The sequence below is a fragment of the Zalophus californianus genome, chromosome 7 (assembly GCF_009762305.2).
Source record: "Zalophus californianus isolate mZalCal1 chromosome 7, mZalCal1.pri.v2, whole genome shotgun sequence".
In the NCBI taxonomy this organism is placed as follows: Eukaryota; Metazoa; Chordata; class Mammalia; order Carnivora; family Otariidae; genus Zalophus; species Zalophus californianus.
Window position 1 is genome coordinate 78,475,470 of NC_045601.1, and position 24,437 is coordinate 78,499,906.

Consider the following 24,437-nt stretch of genomic DNA (forward strand, 5'->3'; position numbering starts at 1 on the left):
TTTATTTTTTTTAATAATTCTTTATTGTTATGTTAATCACCATACATTACATCATTAGTTTTTGATGTAGAGGGAGAAGTCTTTAAAATACAGCCTACAGTGATTACTTGAATAGCCACTAGCAGGTCTGTGTCAAAGGGTGCCAGTCAAATGTAAAAACTGTAACACTCTTCTTTACAACACCATGAAAATATTTATGTTTGCTCCTCTCCTTCCTCAACCAGCATAAATTCTCAACAACAGTAACTTGGCTTCCACCCAGCACTGATCTAAACCAGTCTGATGAATGTCACCAATGACCCCTTGGGTTTCAAATCCCACGTAAACTTCAAAGTGCTGTGCAACATTGGCTTTTTCTTGGTGCCCTCTCTTCCCTCCCTCTTCTGCTGCTTCTCTTTACTGGTTGATTTCTACCTCCTTCCATCTTCCTTTTTTCTGGCTTCCCTTTTAAATGCCAATGCTCCCCAGAGCTCTTAGCTCATTTTCATGAGTTTCTCCATGGCTTTCTCCAAATTCACGACTTCCACTACTACCTATCCATATTCCTATCACCAGTATCACCATTCAGGTTGTCTGCTCCAGCCTCTGGCCTGTAAATCCAACTGCCAAATGAGTAGATCCACTAAAGACACCTCAAATTAAACATGGCTCTTAACTCCCCAACCCTCTGTGTTCCCATGGCACTCTGCTGATGACTTACCCTTGCATTTATCACACTATACTGTTGGGGTGTGAAGAACACATTATTATTATTTTACTGAAGACAGGGACTGTTTCTTATTCATATTAGAATTCCTGCATCAAAGCACTAGCACATGGTAGGCATACACTAAATATGAGTAAGCAAGTACAGGTCTTGTTACTCTGCTGACTTTAACCTGACACAGAGCATCTCCACTCTGCATGGAGTTTTTTTTTTTTCTTTCCTTGACTCCTTGGCAGGTCTGGGTTATGTTTTGGTTACTGGTTTGCTTTGTTTTCAACTTTCTGATTGTTGCTGGGTGATTTCCTTGGAACTCTCCTAGTTGCTATGCTTCACACACTCTGAGATTTCCACTGGTAGCTAAATGGTCACATTTTTTATCAGCCTCTTGAATGGAACAGAGTCTCAGAGAAGCTCAGTTGCAACAACACATGTATTTGTGGGCTCTACCGTGTAGAGAAGGAGTCCGAAGGAATCTCCTTATCTGTGCCCAGAGTCATCCTTCATGTCGTATTTCACCATCTGCTTCCTCAAAAAGGATTTTGCTTTCTCACTGTTCAACACTCCAATGTGAATGTATATTCCAATGGTACTGAATCTACAAATTTAAAAAATAAAGAGGTTCATTAACTTCAAAATAAGTTTTTCTAGCTTTTGTGGATTAAAGTATTTTTGTTGTTTTTCTTTTGAACTTTAAAACAGATATTCTATAACTGACCTTTTGTTTGTTTACCTGTTTTCAATGTCCTTCTACTGAAATCAGAACTGGGGAGAGACATCTTAGATTATTTGCCTTTTACAAACATGCTATAGTAAACCTTTATCTGGAAATGTTGGGAACTATGATATTCTGATTAATTGAATATTCCAGTTACTCCATCCAAAAATATTTCCAAATGCTTTCTCAACCCTGTTCTAGACATCAAGAGAAAATCAGAAGAATTTTAAAATACATTTAGGGGGGTGAAAAGTCTAAGACAGATGTATTAATTTGTGAACAACTTAAGACAACAGTAGCAAACCAGATAAATCCTTAAATAGGCTCCTGAAATGGACAAAAATACTACTATATCCACTAGTCAATTTATTCTCCCACTCTCCAGCATAAGTATTCAAGATTTCTTCACTCTCTTCAAAAAATTCTGATTCAATGCTGTGGCTGCCACTGTTGCAACCCCTAACTTTACCACACTCCTTCACCTTCACTCCTTCCACCTTCCCTGCTCTCATGCCCTTCTCACTTTTCAAGGCTAGCAGCATTGCATCTCTTTGACTCTCTTCTGCCTCCCTCTTCACCTTTGTTTACATTTAGATGTAATCCACATACCATAAAATTCACTATTTTAAAGCATAAAATTCAGTGGCTGTTAGTATGTTTACAAAGTCATATAAGTATCACTGCTAATTCCAGAAATTTTCCATCACCCCAAAAAGACATCTTACACTCCTCGGCAGTCATTCTTCATTCCTCTTTCCTTTAGCTCTTGGCAACCACTAATTTACTTTGTCTCTCTATGGATTTGCCTATCATGGAAATATAAATGGAAACATGTAATATATAGCCTTCTATGTCTGGTTTCTTTCACTTAGTTCATCCACGTGGTAGCATGTATCAATACATCAAGGTTCTTCCCTGTGGTGGCATGTATCTGTACTTCATCCTCTTTACGGCTGAAAAATATTCCATTGTTTGGAAATACCACACATTGTTTATCCATTGATAACAGTGGATGGATATTTGGGATGTTTTTACCTTTTGGTTACTGTGAATAATGCTGTTATGAAAATTCATGTACAAGTTTTTGTATGAACACGTTTTTAGTTCTCTTGGGTATAGATCCAGGGGTAAAATCATATTGTAACACTATATTTAACTTTTTGGGAGAGGATTCCAATTTCTCCAAATCCTCATTAACACTTGTTCTTTTCCTTTTTTATTTCTATAGCTATCCTAATGGCTGTGAAGTAGTATCTCATTGTGGTTTTGATTTGCATTTTCCTAAGGACTAATGATGTTGAGTATCTCTTCATATGCTTTTTGGCCATTCATATATCCAATTTGGAAAAATGTCCACTCAAATTTTTGCCCCTTTCTATTTATTGTTGAGTTAAATTTTTTTCATATATATATTCTGGATACTAGACCCTTGTCAGATTTATGATAAGAAAATATTTTCTCCCATACTGTGGGTTGTGTTTTCACTTTTCTTGATAGTGTGCTTTGATGCAAAAAAAGTTTTTAATTTTTTTTAAAAGATCTTATTTTTAAGTAATCTCTCCACCCAGTGTGGGGCTCAAATTTACAATGCTGAGATCACTAGCCATCACGGAAATACAAATCAAAACTTCAATGAGATACCACCCTACACCGTTAGAATGGCAAAAATTAACAAAACAGGAAACAACAAATGTTGGCGAGGATGTGGAGATAGGGGAACCCTCTTACACTGTTGGTGGGAATGCAAACTGGTACAGCCACTCTGGAAAACAGTATGGAATTTCCTCAAGATGTTAAAAATAGAGCTACCCTACGATCTAGCAATTGCACTACTAGGTATTTACCCCAAAGATACAGATGTGGTGAAAAGAAGGGGCACATGCACCCCAGTGTTCATAGCGGCAATGTCCACAATAGCCATACTGTGGAAGGAGCTGAGATGCCCTTCAACAGATGAATGGATAAAGAAGATGTGGTACATATATACAATGGAATATTACTCAGCCATCAGAAAGGATCAATACCCACCGTTTGCATCTACATGGATGGAACTGGAGGGGATTATGCTAAGTGAAGTAAATCAAGCAGAGAAAGACAATTATCATATGCTTTCACTCATATGTGGAACATAAGCAATAGCATGGAGGACCATAGGGGGAGGGAGGGAAATCTGAAGGGGGAGAACTCAGAGAGGGAGACTGAACCATGAGAGACTATGGACTCCAGGAAACAAACTGAGGATTTCAGAGGGGAGGAGGTGGGGGAGAGGGTAACAGGATGATGGGTACTAAGGAGGGCATGTGTTGCAATGAGCACTGGATGTTATATACAACTAATGAATCACTGAACACTGCATCAAAAACTAATGATGTACTATACAGTGGCTAACTGAACATAAAAAAAAAAGAGCCGCATGCTCTACCCACTGAGCCATCCAGGCATCCCAAAAAGTTTTTAATTTTGATGAGGTCCAATATAGCTATTTTATCTTTGGTTGCTTGTGTTTTTGGTGTTGTCTAAGAAGCCATTGCCTAGTCAAATGTCATAAAGATTTACACCTATGTTTTCTAAGAGTTTTATAGTTTCAGATATTACATTTAGGTCTTTGATTCATTTTGAATTTTTGCATACTGTATGAGAAAGGGGTCCATATTCATTCTTTTGCATGAGGATATCAAGTTGTCCCAGCACTGTTTGTTGAAAAGATTTCTTGCACCATTTGAATGATTTTGGCACCCTAGTCCAAAATCAGTTGACCACAGATGTATGAATTAATTTCTGGACTCTGATTCTATGACATGATCTATAGATTTATGCTTGTGCCAGTATCACATTGCTTTTTTTTTTGATGTAAGGTTTGAAATCAGGAAATATGAGTCCTCTAATTTTGTTCTTCTTTTTTAAGATTATTTTGACTCTTTGTGGTTCCCTGCAATTCCATATGAATTTTAGGATCAGCTTGTCCATGTCTGTAAAAAAGAAAAAAGTTGAAATTTTGATTGGGATTGTATTGTATCTGTAGGTTAATTTGGGTGGTATTGCCATCTTAACAATATTAAGTCTTCCAATCCAAGAGCACTGGATGTCTTTTCACTTATTTAGGCATTCTTTAATTTCTTTCAGCAATGTCAGTTTTCAGTGTACAAATCTTGTGCCTTTTTGGCTAAATTTATTCCCAAGTATTTTATTCTTGTTTATAGTTTTATAGTAAGTGAAATAATTTTCTTAATTTCATTTTTGTATTGTTTGTTCTAATATATAAAACACAACTCACTTTTGTATATTGATCTTGTATCCTGCAAACTTGCTAAACTTACTATAACAGCTTTTCTGCAAATAGAGGCAGTTTTACTTCTTTCACTCCAATTAGATCTCTCTCATTGAACAGAAGTCATAAAAGCAGACATTCTTTGCTTGTTCCTGATTTTAGGGAGAAAGCTTTCAGACTTTTGCCATTAAGTATGATACCAGCTATGGGTTTTTCATAGATATTTATTATTTTGAGGATATTCCCTTCTGCTCTTACTTTATGGAATATTTTTATCAGAAAATGCTTTTTCTTCTATTGAAATGATCATGTTGAGGGTTTTTTTCCCCTTTATTCTATAATACGGTATATTTCATTGATTTATTTTTTATGTTGAAACATCTTTGGATTCCTGGAATAAATCCCACTTGATCATGTTGTATAATTCTTTTTATATGTTGCTGGATTTGGCTTATTAGTATTCTGTTGAAGATTCACAAGGGATATTGGTCTGTAGTTTTCTTTTCATGTTATGTCCTTACCTGGCTTTTGTATCAGGGTAATAGTGGCTTCATAGAATAAGTTAGGAAATTTTCCTTTCTCTCCTATTTTTTGGAAGAGTCTGTGAAGGATTGGTGCTAATTTTTCTATAAATACTTGGTAGAATTCACCAATGGAGCCAAATGGTCCTGGGCTTTTCTTTGATATAAAGGTTTTGATTACTGATTCAACCTCCTTGCTTATTATAGATCAATAACATATTTTCTATTTCTTCTTGAGTCAGTGTTGGTAATTTGTATCTTCGTAAGAATTCGTCCATTTTTTCTAGGTAATCTAATTTGTTTACATATAATTATTTATAGCATTTAATTTTAAGCTTTTTTATTTCTATGAGGTTGGTAAAAATGTCCCCTATTTCATTCCTAATTTTAGTAACTAAATCTTCTGTCTTTATCATGATCAGTCTAGTTAAATATCTGTCAGTTTTATTGATCTCTTCAAAGAACTAACTTTTAGTTTCTTTGATTTCCTGTATCATGTTTCTATTTTCTATTTTATTTATTTCAGCTCTAGTCTTTATCACTTCCACCCTTCTGCTTTCTTTGGGTTTGATTTGCTCTTCTTTTTCTTATATATTAAGTTAGAAGTTTAGATTGTTGATCTGAAATATCCCTTCTTTTTCTCATAGCTTACAGCTATAAATTTTCCTCTGATTACTGTTGTTTTTTTTTTTTTTCGTGTCCCATAAGTTTTGGCATGTTGTGCTTTCACTTTTATTCATCTCCAAATACTTTCTAAATTCCCTTGTGGTTTCTTCTTGGAATCATTGGTTCTTCAGATGTGTGGTATTTAATTCCCACATATGTGTGAATTTTCAAAATTTCCTTTTGTTTTTTATTTCTAATTTCCTTCAATTGTAGCTGAAATAACACATTTTGTATTATTTCAATCCTTTTAAATTTATTGAAATGTGTTCAGTATGATGGCCTAACATATGGTCTATCCTGGTAAACATTCCATGCACACTTGAGAAGAATATACATTCTGTTGTTGTTGGGTTGTTTTCTATAGATGTCAGGTCTAGTTGGTTTATACTGTTGTTCAAATTCATTTCCTTGTTGATCTATTTCCCTATTCATTATGGCAAGTGAGATATCAAAGTCTTCAAGTATTATTGTCACATTGACTATATCTCTGTTCAATTTTGTCAGCTTTTGCTTCATACATATTGAGTCTCTGTTAAGTACATAGATGTCTATATTTGTTGCATCTTCCTAGCATATTGACCTTATATCACTATAAAATGTCCACCTTTCTCTCTAGTATTATAAATTAGAAAACTAATTTTTATTTTTAAGTCTATTTTGTCTAGTATTTGTATAGCCACTACAACTCTCTTTTGGTTACAAGTATCTCATTTCTATCCTTTAACTTTTAACATATTTTTGTCTTTAGACCTAAGGTGAGTCTCTTAGAAACATACTGTTGGATCATTGGGGTTTTTTTAATTTGTTTTTTTGTTTTGTTTTGTTTTTAAATCTATCTGCCACTCTGTCTTTTAACTCGAGAATTTAATCCATTTACATTTAATATAATTATTGATAAGCTAGGATTTACTATCTATAGACATCTAGATAGATAAATTTTATTCTATTCTTCTATTTTGCTGTTTGTTTTATATGTGTCTTTTGTCTTTTGTATTCTTCAATTCCTCAATTACTGCTTTCCTTTGTGTTAAATAGATACTTTCTAGTGTTCTATTTTAATTCCCTTATAGAATTTATCTTTTACTATATATCTCAGTTATTTTCTTATTGGTTTCCTTGGGGATTACCATTAATATCTTAAGGTCAGCCAATCAACAACCTTAAGTCCATCTGTAACCTTAATTCCTCTTTGCCATGTAACATAATTTACTCACAGTTTCCAGAGATAAGGATGTGGAAATTTTGAGGAAACCATTATTCTGCCTACTAAAGGCACCTAAAAGTCAGGATTTGCAGACTTCTTCATTGAATGTTGCCCACAAATACACAATCTCACACACACACACACACACACACACACACACACACACACACACACACACACACACACACAAAGATTCCACAAAATAAACAAGCAAATGACAAACTCCTGGTACTCTCCCAGTGTTTCCATATCTCAGTGTCTCACTGAATCATTTGTTATTGTGTAAACTAGACCTAGGCATTATCTTTCACAACTTCCTTTCTCTCACTCTTTAAATCCCATTCATTATCAAATCCTAGTTGACTTACCTCCCCCCAAATTTTCTGTTTCTGCATTTCTACTTCCATCATCCTAATCTAAACAATTTTTATTAATCTTTTCCTCATTATTATGTCCTAAGAAGCCTTTTTTGACATTTTTTCCTAATTGCCCTATCCACAAAATGTAAGCACCACAAATATATTGTATAGTTATGATTTATATATTTAAAAAAGTAAATATATTAAATACAGTTTTTTATTCACTATAGGATTAAGAATGGCTAAGTAAAATTTTAAAGTTAAAAGGTAAATTAGAAAGCTATCAACATTTAACTTAACTTTAAAACTGTATTTGCTGAGTAACTCTTTTTTAATGAATAAAAAAATTTATTAGCTGTTTATTACAAACCAGTTAGTCTGATTGATGATTTTGAAACACAGTATGTCATTTAAACTTTTATCTACAAGTTTTAATTTTTATCAAACTTGTATATGTACATTGTTTTAAATGTTAAATGAAGCTTACTATGGAAAATAGCAATCCTCTACTTTTATCCCCCTTCCCTTCCCCAATTTACACTAGGTAAATTTTAATGTAATTTACATGCTTATGTAAATTGCAATGTATCAAATATATGCATAAATGCAAATGAGCAATTTATATAAATACATACTAATAATAGACGTGTAATCAAGTTTTTCTTAAAAAACCATTAAATTGTATTTTCCAGGGGCACCTGGGTGGCTCAGATGGTTAAGTGTCTGCCTTCAGCTCAGGTCATGATCTGAGGGTCCTGGGATTGAGCCCAGCGTCCCACACCCTGCTCAGTGGGGAGCCTGCCTCTCCCTCTCCCTCAGCCCTGACCCCTGCTTATTTTCTCTCACTCTCTCTCTCTCTCTCTCAAATAAATAAATAAATAAATAAGTAAATAAATATATTTGTATTTTCTAGCAAAAGTATAATTAAAAACTGAATTAGGGGTGTCTGGGTGGCTCAGTCGTTAAGTATCTGCCTTCGGCTTAGGTTGTGATCCCAGGGTCCTGGGATCGAGCCCTGCACTGGGCTCCCTGCTCGAAGGGGAAGTCTGCTTCTCCCTCTCCCACTGCCCCTGCTTGTGTTCCCTCTCTCACTGTGTCTCTCTCTATCAAATAAATAAATAAAATCTTTAAAAAAAACTGAATTAATTTTTTAATTAATTTCTTAAAGTTATTTTAGTTTTGACTTTGACTTTTGCCTGATATTGGAATATAAAATTCAATTTAATTAGCTGCTAGATACCAATTCTGATAGTGTTGCCCTTTTTTTATCATTTGATAAGATGAAGGATGAGTTAACTTCTGTCAAAATAAATAACATAATATAAACTGCTTTTATGTAATTCTCAAAGCCCAACTCACACACAAAAGCATTAAGATCAAACATAAACAGCATCTAAGGTAGCCCAAAACAGCCCATACCCATGCTCAGACCATCTCTTGTAATATGTATTCAAGATCAAATAATCTTACAAGACAAAGTCCCCAATTACAGCCATCTATTCCCTGTTGTTATGTAGCCCTGATTTTGCATACATTTTGTGCATCATCCAAAAATCCAATGCCAAGGTTGCTCATGTGATACCTCAAAACAACACTAAAACCCAATGAGAGATACTAAATACTGAGGAAAAAGATTTTATCAATCAGAGTTGAGCTTTGGAGGGTCACAAACTATAATAATAATAGCTAAGATATTTTTGCCCCCAAATGAACCAATTTTTGCCCTGTTGGGGGGTGATATCACCCCTATTAAGAGTTCATGGTTGGGGAGCCTGGGTGGCTTGGTTGGATGATCAGCTAACTCTTGGTTTTGGCTCAAGTCATGATCTCAGGGTTGTGGTATCAAGCCCTGTGTCAGGCTCCCATGCTCAGTGGGGAGTCTACTTGGGATTCTCTCTCTCCCTCTCTCTTTCTCCCTCTCTCTCTATCCCTACCCCCGCTCCCAGGCATACACCTCTCTCTCTCTAAAATAAATAAATAAATCTTAAAAAAAAAAAGAGTTCATGGTCTAAACAATCAGCATTTATCACTTGTATTCCTAAAATCATCTCCTAATACCTCTCAATACCTCCTTCTTACCTCTCTGATGTTTCTTTACAATGCTGTCAGAATGATTTTCCTAAACAAACTTTAATCACCCCACCTCCTTCCATGCTTTCAGCAGCTCTCCAAATAAAGCAAAAAAACCTAACAATGCCTGCAAATTATGCATGATCTGGTCCTAGTTCACATCATCTCATATAATAACCTCCAACCCTTTCTGCACACCAGCAACACTGCCCTTTATTTCACTGAACCACCCTCTTGCCACAGAGACTTTGCATGTGCTGTTCTGCCCGAAGACTCTTCTCTGCCTTCTTTGCTTATTTAAAGGCTATTTCTTCAGACTTTTGCTTAATCATTCCTTCCTCAAGGGATCATTTTCTGTTATTCCCAATTTTATCAAATCTACCTTTAATAAACTGTAACATGACCATATCTTCCCTTCAGTGACACTCATTACAGCTGCAATTTTATTTGTTCTGTAAGTTCTATAGTCCCTAAGTTTTATGTCTTTTTTTCACCAGTATCTCCCCAATATCTAGCATAAATCTGGCACATAGTAAGTGCTCAATAGTTTACTGAACGAATGCATAATTGATGAATTGTGTTTTAAAGAACTCAAAAGGTTAAGTAGTTTGAATGAGTGAAAAAAAAAATCATTGAGACCCATACCGTAATCGTCTGCAAAGGCTTGATGAGGCAAAAGTGAAACTATAATAACAAATATAAACTATAAAAACAAGCAATATGACTCTAGACCTTGAGTCTTCTATTAAATTGTATTCCAGAAATCTTATTTTAAAGTCCAATTAAACAAATTGTGTTTGACTGAGAGTTGCCATATTGTCACCTAGGGATGTTATCAAATATAGTAAATGCTAAGACTGTTCCAAATGTAACAACTATTTGATACTTCAGATCACATCCTGAGAACCTACAGTGCCTTAGGGACATTGTTGCAAGCCACAATTATCACAGCACAACTCAGCAGTCACAGATAACACATGCTTGCTTTCAGCGATCTGTCAAAAATGCTGCACCAGTATTCTGCCTCCCAGCCTTCTGCTGTGTCTGGGCTGACGACAATACCCTGGCATACAAGCAGGCACAGAGAAGTAGCTCTTACAAGCCTTAGGGTGTGAAGGCAGCTACTAACCTCTATCCACAGAAAATGGCTTTCATGCCACTTATTGCACAAGCATTTAATACTGTCGATGATGCTGAGGATGGCATTAATGTAGTGAATAGTATGACAGGTTCTAGTCAGAAATTTGGGACTTAGTCTTATTCCCATCACTAACCAGTTGCATGACCTTGGAAAATGCATTTGACCTCATTAGACCTCTGTAGAAATTAAACCAGATGAGAGGTTGAAACACTGACACTACTAAACTCTCCTGCTAATAATTTTTAACCATGGACCTTGTATTTCAAAATGTTATGTCTAGAAAAAAATCACTTAGTGAGCAACAATTGTTTCATTTTTTTGTTTTGTTAAAAATTCTGACAAATCTCTAAGGGGGACTAGGAATGGTGGCCACACAGATGGAGGAAGCTGTGGGAGGCAGAGGGCAGTGTAGGTGATTGGGCCAGAAGGAGATGTCAATTTTATCAGGTAATTAAGAAACAATTTGATGTCCTGTTTTTACAGAACAAAGACCTATAAAACTGAGCACATTAGGGGGAAAAAAGCCCAGCAGAAGTATGATTTTGTCAAGGAATTTTGAAATATTGAAAATAGCACATGACATCTCATTATTACCTTTGTAATTATTCAAAGATCTCAGATTAGACACACTGTACAAGATGATCGCTGAAGTCCCTAGAAAAAGTGCACTCCAAAATGAATTTTTATTAAATGAACTTTGGGAATGACTGACTTCTGTAATCAAGTCAGAGAATTTTTTTAGGAGGCGGGCAGTAATCTCTTTTACATATAAAATTATACGTAAGAAGACAAAAAAATTAAATTATATAGTTCAAGGGAAAATATATTTTTCTTGCAAATATGCACTTTATAAATATTTTCTAGCAATATTTTAAATTTATTTAGATTATGCATTTTCAGTGGGGCACTGTTGCACCAAACAGGACGAAACTTGTTCCTTGGGGAGTGTTAAGAAAGAGTGGTTGAGTTTTGGGTTTTTAGGGGTATCACATGAGCAGCATTGACACTGGATTCATGGAAGGTACCAAATGTATGCCAGGTCAGTTCTACAAAACTATGTCTAATAGAAGGCTGTGAATCAAGGACTTTCTCTTGCTCAATTGTTTGATCTCAAAAATCATATTTCAAGAGGTGGCCTGAACATAGGTACGGGCTGCTGTTGATCTGGTGATGTTGTTCCTCATGCTTTCAGGTGTGAGGTGGAGTTTGAAAATTAAATAAAAATAGTTCATATTTTATAGCTTAACTTGATAAAAAGTATTTGATATGTTATCAGTTATGTCAAGGGCTAAAAAGAAAACTTTCAACAATATCTGCATGATAAATTAGCAGCTAAATTAAAAGTTACATTTTCACACCAAACAACCAGTTTACTAAAAATAATTAAGAAATTTTAAATTTTTCAATAATTTTACTTTTGCTGGAAAGTAACACTTTTGAGTGATTTCTGAAAAAAATTCAGCTACATTGCTATCATTATTATGTATTTATATGTATTGCTAGAATTTGACCCTTCTCTGGAATTTAGTTTCTTTCAGCTTTTTTTTTTTTCATTTAAGAGCTCTCTCTTTTAAAATATGAGTTTCTAAGTTTATGTAATTTTTTTTTCATTTAAGGATGGAAGTGATCATCACATTTCCTATATCCTAACTAGAACAGAATGCCATTTGTTTTAATTTTGCCATTTTGATAAAGGGAGAAATCAATAGTATACAAGGATTTTATATGTTTGATTTAAACCTTTATGGAAGGAGGGCCATGTCAGCATCTGAAATGAAGATTACTTCTTCAGTCTAAAGACACTGATATACTAGGTTACGTATTCTGAAAGGGGTCTCAGTACAGGGAAGTAGCCAAAATGAAATTCTTAGAAATGGGCTACAATGTTGGGGACAATGCTAATTCTTAGATTGTGGGACAAGAGCTCTTCAAATCCTTCCTACGTAAAGTCAGTTGATCCTCACCTTGTAATTAAATTTTTCTCATGGTTTCCTTATAGGGTCAAAAGCAAACACGAAGCTTCGTATTATTTTCTCTTTGGTCTAGCAAGAGATGTTAGTCAAAATAGTGTAAAACACCAGACTAAATTAAAGATCGAGAGATCTTTATGGATGGATGGAAGAGACAGACAGGATTTAAGGGGTTTCCCCTTGGACAGAAAGTGAGTATTCTGTGTGTGAGGAGAAACGTGTGCACAGACATTTGGGTGGTTAAAGAGAGGCACTGTGCCTGAGATGCTAGTGTACTAGTTTTCTATTGCTGCTGTAACAAATTATCATAAACAGTGGCTTAAGACGACAAACTTTATTGTCTTACAGTTCTATGGGCCAGAAGTCCAACATGTCTTCCTGGGTTAAGAATAAGGTGCTGGCTGGGCTCTGTTCTTTTCTGGAGGCTCGAGGGGAGAACCTGTTCTCCTGCGTTTTCCAGCTTCTAAAGGCCATCTGCATTCATTGGCTCATGGTCTCCTTTCTTCTCCAATTTCAGAAGTGGTGGGTTGAGTCCTCTTCACGGGGAACCTCTCTGACACTCCTTCTGTGGTCACATCTGCCTTCTGACCGTAACCAGGAAAAGTTCTCTGCTTTTAGGAATCCATGTGATTATATTGGGCCCACCCAGATAGTCAAGGATAATCTCTCCATCTCAGGGTCCTTACTGCAAAGTCTGTTCTCTGTTTTCACATATTCATAGGAATATCCTGGGAATTAGGATGTGGATATCACTGAGGGACAGTTATTCTGCCTTCCATAGTTAGTTAAACCTCAATATCTATTTTCTTCTTTTCAAAAGTAGAACCTCCATGTTATTTACTGGAGGCAGGGAACATCACTGCTCAGAAGGAGAACCATGCTTCCCAGCTTCCTTTCATATGTTTGATGTGACTAAATTCTACCATGGGATATAAGTGGAAGTGCTATATGCAGCTTCTGGAAGTTGCCTTAAAGAAAGAAAGCACTTCTTTCTTTCTCTTTTATCCTTCCTGCTGGCAAAAATGTACACATGAGGAATAAAGTTGGATCAGTCATCTTGGAAGATGACATAGAAGCTGTATAATGAGGGTGACAGGATGATGAGATAGGAGACTGCATCCCAGCTGATCACGGAGCTACCATATAAACCCTGTGATTTCATTTTTTAAGATTTAATTTATTTGAGAGAGAGAGAGCAGGGGGAGGGGGGATAGGAAGAGAGAGAACCCCAAGCAGACTCCAGGCCAGGACATAGAGCCTGATGTGGGCTTCGATCCCACAACTCTGAGATCATGACCTGAGCCAAAACCGAGAGTCAGACACTGAACTGACTGAGCCACTCAGGCGCCCCTCAACCCTGTGATTTTAATGTGAAGGAGAAAATTAACTTCCACCTTCCTAACTTCTGTTATTAGGGGATTCTGATGCTCAAATGTATTCCTATCAAATATATAGGGTGCAATGACATTGACCGTCCAAAGCATAGAAAACAAGATAAATAGATAAGGAATGAGAAATGAGGACTTGGGATTTCTCCAGGCTTTGGCCAGCTAAAGAAAGAGAAGTCATGGATGTGGCCATAGAAAACAAAACAAGAACAAAAAAACCAATCAAACAAACAAACAAAAAACCTCAAGAAGAAGGTGTAACCAAAGCGATGCAATGGAGGTATAAGGTTCAAACATAGCAGCCTTTTCACTGTGAGAGCCTCTGCTCATTGTTTTTCCCTGTAAACTTTGAAAGAGTAAATTTTAATTTTAAAAGTTAAAACCTTATCAGTTTTCCCTGGGGGAAAAAAAGGACCCAAAAATCTCAGTGGCTTAAAATAACAAAGGCTTATTTCTCATTCACTACATGTTCACTGCAGGTCAGCAGGGAACACTGCTCATTTCAATAATTCAGGGATCCAGGCTGAGAGAAGCTCATCTTACTGTATGCCTCTGTTCATGACAGCAGGAAAAAGAGAGTATGGTGAATCATACACTGACTTTTAAAAATGGTGCTCAGCATAGCACACTACTCACAGTAGCCAGGAGGTAAAAGCAACCCAAAGTCCCAAAGTCCATAGGCGGATGAACGAACAAACAAAATGTAGGATACTCACACAATGGAATATTACTCAGCCTTAAAAAGGAAGAAAATCCTGTCACATGCTATACCATGGATGAACCTCAAGGACATTATGCTAAGTAAAATAAGCAATCCACAGTGACAAATACTGCATGATTCATTCCGTGTATATGAGGTACCTACAGTAGTAAAATTTATACAGAAAGTACAATGGTGGTCACAGGGTTGGGGGGAGGGGAGGTAAAAAGGGAAGTTGTTATTTAATGGGTACAGAGTTTCTAGTTTTGCAAAATGAAAATGTTCTGGGTTTCATAAGAACATTCATGTGAGTATGCTTAACACTACAGAATAGTACACTTAAAAGTGGTGACGATGGTAAATTTTATGTTACGTGGTTTTTACCACAGTAAAAAAAAAATGGTGCTCAGGAAGGACAAACGTCACTTATGTTCACATTTAATTAGCCAAAGTAAGTTTACATAGCTAGGCCTAACTTTAAAAGTGCGAGGAGGAGAAGGGTAATCCCATTAGAAGTAAAACCAATGAACAGTACTGATTATTACCATAGTCTTCTCTTCTGGGCATGAAATAGTTCTTTCACCCTCCCTCCTGCAAACAAAATGCATTTACTCGATCCCTTTTGAGAAAAGAGAACTCGAAATCCCAGTGATGACATCAAGCTCAAAGCCCAGGATCTCTGGGTGATGCACGGTGGTCTTCATTTCAGAGAATACTAGCCTCTAAAACGGGTCCATGTGCATCTCCTCTTGATCCAGAGACCTGACCCTCCCTGTGGTGGAGCAGAATCAGGGTGACTTTAATAAATGCTCTAATGCAATAATCCCTCAATAAAAAAAGGAAGAACGGGAAACACATGGCAGTCACTGGCCTATTATAATTCTGATATTAGACTGAGCAGAAGTTTTAGGCCTCCTACCCGAAGCTGAGGAACTGTCCCTGAATGGGCTTCATGTAGGCTTCCTAGGAGGGGTTCCCCTGGTATTTATCTCCACGGTCCTTGGATCTTCCCTTTGGGAGGTTCCTCCTTTTCCATTATGCTTCTTGACCTTGTCTGAAGTAGGCAGGGAAGAATATATTTATTTGCCTTAGAGGTTGAGCAGTTTTCTCAGCATACTTCTTGTCCAAGGGTCCAAGGGTCGTTTTAAGTCTCAAACAGCCACAGTGGCATTTAATCCAGGTTGGTGCCTCTTTTAGCGGTGAAACCGTCTTCCCAACTTAAACTTGTTTGACTTCTTACCTACCCCCACGTTTCCTTTCTAGACACATGACTCTGTCATATTTCTCTGCTCTCTTGCCCCTGTGCCTGTCTCCCGCCTCCTCCCCCTGTCTCTCTCTCTGTCTCCATCTCTGTCTCTAACCCACTGTTTCTCTCTGTCCTTCTCTCCCTCCTTCCTTCCCTTCCTAATTGTAGGTTCCTTGAGCCTAGCAGTGAGCACACCGTTCCCCCTGGACCACTGTATGTTACTTTGAGCTATTTGGTCCAGTTGAAAGGAATTTCAGGCCAGCACACCCTAATCCATGCTCAGTGATTTGATCCTTGCTACAAAGCTGAGTTTGTGGTGCCTCGTGGTCCCTTGTGGCTCAAAGTATCAATTTTATCCTTTACTGTTTGGGTTGAGAAGCAGTTGCCTTTGAATCCCTGAATTTGCAGACTCTCTAGTCTTTTCTATTTATCATTGCAAACTGACCAATTCTTCTCCAAACATCTCTCTTTCTTGTAACATTGTGCCAAATGCAGTTGATAGCAGCCAATTAAATGGTAGTATTAATGCTTTCAATCTTTTCCCTAAAGTTAGGTATGCCTTCTACCTTCCAATTTACTGCAGGCAACACTTTTTCCAAATGTTTCATCACCAGAAAAATCCATTCCTCCAGTCTTCAGCAAGAGTTTCTTTGATTCTCTCTGACCAGCTCTTAAGCCAATTCCACATATTTTAGGGTTTATTTTATTATTAAAACAGTACCCCAAGCTCTTAGGTTCTATGTCATTTTGGAATAAGGTAGATAATCCTGTGATAACAAATTTCCCCAAATACCAACAGCTTAATTAAAAGGTTTATTTTCACTTATGTCCCATATCCATTGGAGAGGATTTCAAAGGGCTCCATTCACAGTGGTCACTCAGGGACACACACAGACAGTCTGCATCTCAACATCTGCGTCCATAATCATAGATTCAGATGGAAATAAAGCTGGAAATATTTTCTAAACAACACTAATAGAAGCTCCATGGCTCTGAGTTCAGACGCAGGGAACAGAACCTGTTGTATCTAATTTAAGGAGGAAGAGATACATTCAAGGAGTCAAGGGCTTGCGGACAGCTGGGAGGACTAAAGAAACAGACTCTACCTTGAACTTTCAGAAAACTCCCAAAGTCGCACCCCAGAACCAGGTCATCGAAGGAGCTCTGCTTCTTCTGAAGTCAGGACTCCACTAGCGTCAAGACTCCATGAGAATAAAAGTACTTTCTCAATCAGGAAGCCACCATTGCTCCCAGTTCCAGACCACGCCTCACCTGCTCCAGTCTATGTCTGCAGAGCGGATGCAGGGAGTCCTGCCTAGCAAAACCCACAAAGCCTGTGCCTGGGATCTCTGAGGATATTGTTGCAGGAAAAGAGAAAGCAGCAGACACAGCAGACATAGCCTAGTGTGGCCTCCTCCTAATCACCACTCCACAAATCTCATGCTAGTGCATCTAATTGGCCAAATCCAAATCACACCCAGAACCCGAGCTGCTCTGGGATGTGGTTTTTAGATTCTAGCATCGACAGTACAGGGAGGCATACTATAGCAAAGATGGAGTTGAGCCACAAGCCAACATATCCATCCCTTAACACATGGCAGTAGGCCATAGTTTGGGGCAGTACATTCTACAGCAACAATAAAACTTGTTTGTAATGTTTATCTCTGCCTATTTTAAAGTAATTTTAAGAGGTTTACACTAAACATTCATAATCAGGCCCTTAGGGATTCAGGAAAAGTTAAAATTTTTCTGTGTACACTTTTATAATCTATGGGGGAATATAATATACTTTCTTCTTTCTGTATTAGTAAACATTTATTTTTATTTATTTTTTTAATTTAAATTCAATTAATGAACATATAATGTATTACTTGTTTCAGGGTACAGGTCTGTGATTCATCAGTCTTATATAATACCCAGTGCTCATTACAACAGTGATATACTTTCTTCAAACAAAATATGTTAAGTACTATGCTGCAGGCACATGTGCATTCCTACAGTTTATTGTCTCCAATTTTCACACCAATCCTATAAGGTGGTGTATTCGTTAGGGATTATATCCAGCTGCACGTCACAGGCACCCACCTACCATGGCTTGATCAAGCAGGTGCTTATTTTCCATGCATAAAAAGTAGTGGAGTGGTACAATCCAGGGCCAGTACAGAGACCCGCAGCCCTGTCTTTCTCTTTCATCCTTGACTGGTTCCACTCATCCTCTTGGACATAAGATAAATGTTCTACTTCCAGACATTATTACCAACTTCCGGGATGGAAGAAGGAGAAGAACAAAGGCAGAAGGCAGCTGTGGGGCTGGGTCTGCCCCTGCCCTGTCATAGGTGCTATTGATACTACGACCTTGTGACGTCTGCACACATCTCATTCACCAAAACAGCGTTGCGTAGCAATCTCTCTCTGCTGGGGAAGTGGGGAACTAAAGTTTTTGTTTTGCTTTGGCCAGGTCTAATGTCAAAAATCAGAATTCTGTCAGTAAGACCGAAGACTAATGTGAATATTGGGTTAGTGACTAGCAGTGTCTGCCTTGGATCAACATCATTATTGTCATTTTAGAGCAACAAAAAAAGCAGATGTCAAAGAGGTTAAGTAATGGGATGGCAGTTCAATGACTTGGAATTTGAGTTCAAGCCGAATGGCTCCAAATTCAGGGATTTTTGATGAGGATTTATTTAAAGAATAGTTAAAACTTCAGAAAAGTTTTGACATATCCTATAAAGAAGTAAATTGGATTATTCAGAAAGCAAATTTTCAAAAAATTTGTTAAAGGTTCCAAAGACCAGAAGTGGGAGTAGGAATGAGAAAGGGGGGGAAGGATGAGATTTTCTGTGGGAATAACACAATTCCATGCCTCAAAAAAAGCAACAACAACAACTCTGTGTAAAAGCAGCCTTAAAGATTATGGCACTTTTCAGGCTAGCTTAAAGATTATGGCACTTTTCAGGCACTTTTCAGCTACCCACTGCTGGGTAAAAATGTATTGCCTTGAGAATTAGGACAGTTATTAACCAAGCTAACCTGAAAAATCTCCAGTTGCCATACGGTGTTTTCCAGAATGATTCACTTGACTTTCATTTCCCTAAGCCTGGATTTTGTTTATTTGTTTTCATTGAGGAAAGAACATGGTTCAATCTGCCCTGAAAGGCAGGACCACTGTGCATAGTGACAGGAAAGGGGCTATTGGATGTTTCTTGCAAGATCCCAAAGATTCTGAGGTTTGAGGAAATGCAGAAGACATCAGAAATGGGTGGACAAGATCCCCAGCTTCGAAGGCAGGGTGCAGTCCCGTCTGAGAGTGTACTGGCAAAGGCAGTAATCTACAAGAATGTGTAACTCCGTCTGAGAGACCTGCAACAACCCCTAACGAGTTTCTGGCACTTTGCAGCTTGTGGGTTTTCCCCTAAGGGGATGAGTGGTGTCCTTACTTTGCTGTGTCCTCACCATGAAGCCTCAGGAGTCCCTTCCCTGAACTTTCACCTCCTTGTACACGGCTGGCTCTTGGCACCAGACATGCTACCAATCTGGCAGAAAGGGATGGCTGGACAAATGTAGCCCAATCCCTGGTTCTTGCTACTGAGCATGGCTAATTCATCCCCAAAGAGTCATTTGGGAGCCACAAAGAGCAAATTAATTACACTCCGATGAGTTTAAGCAGCAGCAATAAGAAGGAGAGGTAAATAACACAGAGCTTGAACCTGAAAAGGACTGGGGGTGGGAAAACTGTGTAGAACATACATAGGGTAAAGAATCTGCGCACAGATTAAATTTGATTGAAAGTTGGGAAAAACAACAAGTTGGTTCCTGTTAGATCACAGAATGTCCTGGCCCCCTTGCTGTTAATGCAATTACAAGGTATGCTTGTACAATCACTGAAATAATACATTGAAAGGGTGTGGTTTGTGAAACTTTGAGCAGGTTAGGTTCCCTTTGAGGACATGGGGCCCGGGAATTTAATCTTGTCAGGGGCTCAAGGAGCTGCCCAGGGCACTGCCAGCGAAGATGGGAGGAGGTGCTATTCTAGGGATCTAAAAGTGTACAGTTTTTAATGACCCTCCATGCTCCTTACAAGCAGAGAAGAGGAGGGAGAAGAATGCAGAGTAAGCATGTAGTGCCAAGCAAGACTGGAACCGAAGAGAGATGGAGTACTTGTGCTTGCTCAAGAGGAGGTCCATGGTAGGGAAATTTCACCCACAGAATAATGCTCCTTCTCTGGAAGTGTGTTGAGTAGGCAGCAGGCTTTTACAGCATTCGAATCTAAGTACTGGCATTCGGCCAATGGTTGTTGAGAACTAAGGCCTAGCCTAAAACTCTCAAATTCTAGTATAAGCATCGTAGGAGAGGGGCGCCTCGGTGGCGCAGTCAGTTAACTGTCCGACTCTTGGTTTCCGCTCAGGTCACGATCTCAGGGTCGGGAGATCAAGGCCCAAATCGGGCTCTGCACCCAGCACAGAGTCCGCTTGAGATTCTCTCTCCCTCTGCCGCCCCCCCCACTTGTGTGTGCACACTCTCTCTCATAAACACATACATACATACACACTTAAAAGAATCATAGGAGAAACTTGTTTGAAGTGCAGACTCCCAGGTCTAGTCATTAAAAATTCTGATTCAATAACTTGGGCTTAGGGTCTGGGTACCTGCATCAGGGAGCTCCTGTGATTTGAGGTTGCTGGCTCTTAGACCTGGTTACTTTGTAAAAACTATAACATGGTCTCTGCAAAAGTTAGCGTTCAGCAAACCAGAGATTTGACTAATAAAAATACAAACAAAATAAAATATTCCTTTGCCACCTCTTGTCAGTTGTTTTTGATGTTTTGTTATATTCCTGAAATCACTCACCTCTGGAAATCTTTGGCCAATTTGCTGAAGAACAGTTTATTCCAGAATTACAGAGTTATCAGAAGCAACCATAGATTCTAGATATTAATTCTCCAGCAATTTGCCATTAATTAAAGCAAAACCCTGCCTGTGCCTGCCTGAAACAGGGAAGAATGAACAGATCAGGAGGGAGATGATAATTTCCCTTCAAAACTTCCTTTCAAGATTTGAAGATTAAGCACCCTTCTTCAGAGGAAGAAACTGCTGGAACCCCAAATATCCATAAGATTCATTAGGGCTGCGAAGTAGCTTTACTTCACAGTACTACCTATCCTAAATACACCAATACCTATCCTAAAAATACATTTCAAGTCTCAACCCAGAACACTCACACACGCCTCCACGCACACGTGCCCATATATGCACAACTATATACGTACATGTGTGGTGTGTGTTTATGTGGAAATGTATGAAAGATAGAAACATTTTAGAAAACACTACTTACCTTTACCATGTGAAATGCACCCTGATATTTTCCATGCTCTGCCCTTTCTTTTCTTCTCCTTTCTCCCACTCTCTTCCTTAATGATAGTCATGATACCACCAATGGGTTTGCCCTGCTGTTTTGAAAAATGCTGAGGTAGGTATAAGATTCCAACTGTTTTGACTAGGAAAGAAGGGGAGAGGAATTGGAACTGGAAAAGAAGTTTGTTCACTAATTTTTCTTTCTTTCTTCCTCAGGCAGTAATTCCCTTCATTTGTCCACTGTCCATCTTGGCTAAGATAGTCTCCACATCTTGTAGAGAAGACTTTATACTGGCTTAGAGGTTGATGTTTCGAAGCAAGTGAAAAACTCAGCAGAATATACTGATAAACACATGAGTCTTTACTTCTTACCAGGTTGACCTTGCCTCCTCACTGTCTTGCAATGAGGCATGCTCATTTCTGCTCAGTTGTCTTTATCTCCTAACCTGGAATTCTACCTACCCACTAAATTATTCTCTTTGCCTACTCTTTCCTCCACAGGTCTGTGCTTATTTTCTCAGACCTTAAAGCTACTGAAGCTATAGGGAGAACCCTCCATTCCAGAGTGTTCTGCTCAGGCAGGTGCAATCCACTTCAAAGGAAAGAGGATCGATGCTGTTATTCATTTCAAAACTAATCTGTTATTTTCATCACTTGTAAATGAACTAAGAGGCTCAAATGACCCAAGGTTCCCACAACCAACTTTCTTTATCCAACTAGCAAATTCCATTTTCATTGCAACTATTTTATTATGTGCAGTAAAAACATTCACAATTTTGTTTGCTGTTGATTGCTTAGCCTTGAAAAATATAAACTAAAGAAGCCAAATTGTGAGCCGCTTTTCCTCACAGAGGGAAAAATTCACCCTAGACTACCTTTGTTGTGAAACATTTTGATCTCCCTAAAGAAAAAATTTTCGACCCAGATTACAAATGCTACCCAGCATCCTTCCCACACATATCTTATTAAATATGTCTTCACTGGCTTTTTTTTTTTTAACCACCAAGCATTCTGCAAATGAACTCTTTTCCAAGACAACTCCATTATAAATATTATTTTTATGGTAAAATTATTAATCTCAAAGTTTTTATCCAATTCTCAAGCAAAGAACTTGTTTTATCCGAGTTATTTTGAGCATATTGTGATCCACTGAATGCCCAAAAGCAAGAAATCTACCAAAGACAAATCTGTCAAAAGAACCAGTTTGAAAAAGATCCCCTATTGGGGGCAATATGAGCATTAAAAAATAGTAATAATGGCAATAGGATGAAGCATATCAAATATATAAAAATCCATGAGTTCCTAAAGATATTACAAAAAGAAAGTCATTGACCACTTCTGGAGTTTGCTGGGATGTCAGTTCATTATTTTGAAACTTAATAAAGAAAAAAGCCACGCGTTAAAATTAACTACTTGATCGCTTCTCGGCCTTTTGGCTAAGATCAAGTGTAAAATTAACTACTTGATGACATTTAATGCATATTTGCAGCCTCTGCATGACCAAAGTGGTCTTGGCCATGTTTGTGATGTAAGACTTCAATATATTTTCCTATGATGTGAACTTTTGCCTTCTAATATGATTATGAAACCAAGCTTGCCTAATTTTGCTTTTCCTATGATTTCTTAAGAATGAAATTATTCAGTATGGTCTTTTGTATTTGACTTCTTTCATGTGGCATCTTGTTTTTGGCATTTGTTCACGTAGGGATATTTTGTTCCTTTTTATTGCTGAGTATTATTCTATTGCATATGGTTACCACAGTTTGCTTACCCATTCACTAGTGCTTTTCCTGTATCTGCTGAAATGATCATATTTGTTTTTTACTTTATTCTATTAATATAGTGAATTACATCGGTTGGTTTTTAGATGTTAAATCAACTTTGAATTCCTAGGATAAACCTCACTGGTCATGATGTCTTATCCTTTTAAATGTTGTTGGGTTTGATTTACTAAAATTTTGTTCAAGATTTTTGTGTCTATGTTTATAAAGGATATTGGTCCATAGCTCTCTTTTCTTTTGAGATCTTACACTGGTTTTGTTATCAGGGTAAAACTGATCTCATAAAATAAATTCAGAAGTGTCTCTGCAATGTCAGTTTAATGCCTTGCAGAACTTTGAGAAACATTAAATTATGTCTATTTTAAATATATTTATTTAAATATATGTTTCAAATATAATCTGTTCTGACCTTGTTCATTCTTTTTCTAATTTCCATAACAAACATATCCTATTCAACTTCAAGCCTAGTTTGAAGTTGGCTGAATTAGTGAGTGATTTGTAATCACAGATTTTTAGGAAACGAAAGCTAAGTAACTTTTGAGATTATTGTCATTAGATATCTAGAAAGGGAAACTGAGACCTTTAGAAATTGCCACACTCTCCCAGAACAGGATATCTTCTCACTCTTACAGGTCTCCATCACCTAACATTCATTACAAGCCTTTACGGGGTAGGAAACGTATCAAGTGCCTGCTGTGCATATACTTACACTATATAGTTGATGTGTCCAGCCGTACTCTTGTTTCTGATGATAAAGGCCCACACTGTTCCTACTGACAGGATCCAAACAGGGAGCAGCAAAACGATCAAACTCCAGGACCGTGTGGCTTGGGGGTTACTAGTTGAACTGGGCATGCTCAGTCACCAGGCAGATTTTTTTTTTTTTTTCGGTGAAGTGGAAACTACAACAGCGCTTACCGTGTGCGCTGAGGTGGGCGTGCCCTCGTGGAATTTAGAATGTTGCCGCAGCCAATGGGGCCTCGCGGCCGGCTGCCGGGGCTCCTCATTGGAGGAGCGGGGAGGCGAGCGAGTAGAGGGCCCCTGGAGGGAGCCGCGGAGGTGCAGGTCGGAGAGGCCGGGCTACGCCGTGCCCTGCGCGTGAGCAGCTGCAGCGGCGGCATCCAGCGGCGGTGTCTGCAGTTCCAGCCCGTTGCTTTACTTTTTAGCTGCACGAACGTAGTCATTATGCCGAAGAGAAAGGTAAGTCTTGCCAAAAAAGATTCAAAGGCCTTCAAATTGTGCTTACAGCGGATCTTGTCATTGCGGTGGATTGCGCGGAATGCGCTTGGTAGTAACTCGGGGTTTGCGAATCTCTTTGCTTCTCCACGCTTGTTTTCAGATGCCTGTTGC

The 24,437-nt window shown here is 38.0% G+C and overlaps 1 protein-coding gene, 1 long non-coding RNA gene and 1 pseudogene across 9 annotated transcripts in view; 2 read left to right on the plus strand and 1 right to left on the minus strand.

Moving 5' to 3' along the window:
* On the minus strand, positions 1-23,916 carry LOC113927657. Of its 2 annotated transcripts, XR_003521695.2 has the most exons (3): positions 23,797-23,916; positions 21,287-21,448; positions 1-1,301 (listed from the first exon to the last, which is right to left on the minus strand). It is a non-coding gene; the product is annotated as an uncharacterized LOC113927657 (long non-coding RNA). The 2 variants fall into 2 exon arrangements; XR_003521696.2 differs by lacking the exon at positions 21,287-21,448 and having other exon boundaries at positions 23,797-23,897.
* Positions 22,723-22,872, plus strand: LOC113928195 (annotated as a pseudogene).
* HMGN3 (high mobility group nucleosomal binding domain 3) overlaps positions 23,884-24,437 on the plus strand; it is a 30,949-nt gene continuing 30,395 nt past the window's right edge. For 5 of the 7 annotated variants that reach the window (XM_027603649.2, XM_027603650.2, XM_027603648.2 and 2 more), the window contains exon 1: positions 23,884-24,287. In XM_027603649.2, the coding sequence (XP_027459450.1) occupies positions 24,045-24,287 (243 nt within the window). In that variant the 5' untranslated portion in view covers positions 23,884-24,044. The remainder of the gene's footprint in view (positions 24,288-24,437) is intronic. The other 2 variants (XM_027603655.2, XM_027603651.2) reach the window with 2 other exon arrangements.